This window comes from Atta cephalotes (genome assembly GCF_000143395.1).
Source record: "Atta cephalotes unplaced genomic scaffold scaffold00023, whole genome shotgun sequence".
Taxonomy (NCBI): Eukaryota; Metazoa; Arthropoda; class Insecta; order Hymenoptera; family Formicidae; genus Atta; species Atta cephalotes.
The window spans coordinates 233,397-236,714 of NW_012130087.1; the positions used below are offsets into that span (position 1 = coordinate 233,397).

Sequence of the window (3,318 nt, forward strand, 5' to 3'; positions counted from 1 at the left end):
TAATATATATATATATATATATATATATATATATATATATATATATATTTGTTATATGTAAAATAAACTAACATATTAAAAAATTTTTTGGAGACATAGTGGGTTGAATATATTATCTCAATTTCAAATAGTATCAGGCACTGTCAACCCTTCGTAGATTTCGCAATAAATTCAAACCTGCATTTATGTCTCGTTTAAATACACAAATATTTTTTGGTACAATCCTATCTACGATAGGTCTCGCATACAAAAGCTGAACGTTGCAACACGCAAAAGAATTAGAATCCACTGCAACCAAGAATTTCTATTCATTTCTTTAGTAATATTTTAATTCAGTAATTTACATAATAAATTTCTTTTATGATGTGCGATTTTCTCTACAATCTCTTGCTTCACAAATAATAAAAGATATGTTCTCGTCTTTATAGAAATCACGCAATTATTAATGTATAATGTACCATCAATAGAAAGCCAGATTTTTGCTTTTGACATTCAACAAAGTGCAAAACAAAATTTAGACAATTCGGTACAGTGTGTATGTATTAAACTATGGCATTTTATTAAACTTAATAATATAGATCACAAGTGATTATAGACAGGTTAAATGTAATAGGAAATGTAAATTGTAAGAGTAATATAATTATATCCTAAATCCGACATGGGTGTTGAAAACTGGATAGAATTATGCACCGATTCATTTGATTGCACTTGTACTTCTGAAACATTGTGGATTCATATTTAAAAGATTAATATAAGTCATTCTTGCATTATTATTTCACATACACGCAATTAATGTCTTGTATGCCAGCATCCAAGACGTTTTTATATGTGCGCCAAATGATTTCCGGCAGAATTCCAAGATTATGGAAAAGTACATCATATAGTAGATGATGAAACAAATGTGCGAATGTATTTACATGTAATGATATACAAACATGCGTGTATTTGTGAAGGATTCCATACGTTGCGCAAATATATCACGTTACGGTTGTGTGTTACTTAGGATACTTTAGAGTATCCAAGATGAAAAAGATCTTGGATTAACACTTAAAACAATTAAGTTTTAGGAAGAGACTATATATATTATTATTATTAATCGAGAAATATAATTAAACAAAATTTAATACATATCGTCAAATATTGCTCCGTTTTTTTTTCACATTACTAATGGAGTGGTAAATAAAAATCATTGCTTTAATTTGTGGCTGTGCAGAGTGCCATGTGTTATCTAAAAGTTTCCAAACTTTCAAATTTTATATAAGCATTTTCACGAAAATATACATATTGTACATTTGGTATCAGAATATTTTTCCCAAACAAAATTCTATATATAAACGGGATGACAAGTCCAGGAGTCGAACTCTGATCTTTTATTTGTCAGGCGGTTGTCCTTTAACATTAAGCTAGCACCCTTCTACATGATATATCCAAAATTTCTATTGATAATTTACAAAGCCAAAAAATAAACAAAAGTGACATATAGTTGATATCGAGAATGCTATTGAAATTTGCTAGAAATCTCAAAATTGCGCAAGTTTTTCCATTGATTATCAAAAGTAGCTTTACTTCGAAAAGATCGAAACCCGCTACTAAAAATCTTTGGCAAAAAACTTGTACAAGAGTTCCTTCGCAATTTATGTTCTTCACATTATTAAGATAATGCCCTGGTTACGCATATATCTTAACAACTTATCTTCGTGGCACCATTGTGATTCAGCTTGTGATTTATAGCGCAACCATCCTCTTGAATGGTTTTAAGATATTCTTCTAACAGTGACGCCAAGTTACGTCGTTTAAAGCGTAATGATTCTTTTATTATGTCTTTTACAAACGCAAGCCGTATATCTAGGGTCCCCTGAACTTGATGTAAGTGTGAGAACAGTGTTGCGTAATCTGAAACGAAATGAATTGGTTACGTGTTAACGCTATTATGAGAATCGTTAGCGATATAATTTTTTGTTAATTATTAATCTCGCGACGTTTCTCAGGATATAAAAGAGAACTGATTGAAGACTTACTTTTCCCTCTTCTTCGTACTTCCTTGTAAACGAGTTCCCGGATATTCAAATTGTGTCGCCTGATATCCTCCAATTCCTTCTTCGTCAACTTCTTCTCTCTCTCGGTCTTCGGCTCGCGCTTCTCCTCTATATGATTCGTCAATCTCTCCTCAGCGGCACTGTCCACACGTATATTATTCTCGATACAATCATTAACCGGTAACCGATTACACTCGTTTTTCACATTATCTGTTCGTTCACTTTTAACATCACCCTTCGATATTGCGTCGACATTGTTAACTATTGGCGTCAGAACGGGCGGCGTGTCCATGTGATTGTTAACGTGTTCCACCGGGATTGGTTCGAAAACTGGTATAATTGGCATTTCCGCGAGACCGTTTACTAACTTTTCGGACGCACTCGAACACGGCAACGACGCGTGACCTGGTGATACGTTGGGCAAACAAGATAAAATCGGCGGAGCGTTCGTATCGGCGACTGGTGTTGTTGCTGCTGCTGCTGCTGTTGCTGCTGCTGTTACTGTCACAGTCACTTGACTCTTCGTCTCCTCCATCATCCAAGGAATCGGGGAACTCGGTGGAGTATTAGTATATGAGGGTCGTCGAATAATCACGTCTTTCGGTATAGGTCCAGGCTTCCTTTTGTTAGGAGGTGGCCTCGGGGAGGATGAGCCTGTGTTATCCGATTGCGGCAAGGTGCGCTTGAGACCGCCTTTCGATGTTGAGGATGTTGCGCCAACTATGTCAATATCCGCCTCATCTACCATCATTCTTTTGTCTATTTTGAAGGGATTACCTATCATAGAAATATAACATTATTTTTCTATGTACACAGTTATGCATCATAGAAGAGTTACTTTTACTGAATAATTACCGAACATATGCTGTCTAACCGGTACACTTTCGATCTCTCTCAACGGTGGAGTCATACGTTTTAGGTATTCCTGATAATTTCCCATTTGGGCTAAAGGCATCGAATGAACGTAATCATCGTCGAGTAATTTTGTATGCAATAAGCCGGGTTGCAGGAAATTTGCGCGCATCCGCACAACTTGATCGAGCAGGGACTTTCTCGGCACGTCGAAGGCGTTCCTATAACTGTGTGCACCACGTTGCTGCTGTTGATTCTTCACTAACCCAACGACAAAACCTCCGAATTCGTTCAATTGATCGCGGAGACCCGTAAACTTGTCTTGTAACAAAGGATGGGACACCTATAAGCACACACACACACACACACACACACACACACACACACACACACACACACACACACACACACACACACACACACACACACA

At 36.3% G+C, this 3,318-nt stretch overlaps 1 protein-coding gene across 1 annotated transcript in view; it reads right to left on the reverse strand.

Annotated features, from left to right (window-relative positions):
- Window positions 1–1,681: 1,681 nt before the first annotated feature.
- Window positions 1,682–3,318, reverse strand: part of LOC105619781 (integrator complex subunit 6) — a 6,533-nt gene continuing 4,896 nt past the window's right edge. Inside the window, exons 7-9 of the mRNA XM_012201298.1 lie at window positions 2,892–3,231; window positions 2,019–2,813; window positions 1,682–1,893 (exon numbers count right to left, since the gene is read on the reverse strand). Coding sequence (XP_012056688.1) covers window positions 1,682–1,893; window positions 2,019–2,813; window positions 2,892–3,231 — 1,347 coding nt within the window. The remainder of the gene's footprint in view (window positions 1,894–2,018; window positions 2,814–2,891; window positions 3,232–3,318) is intronic.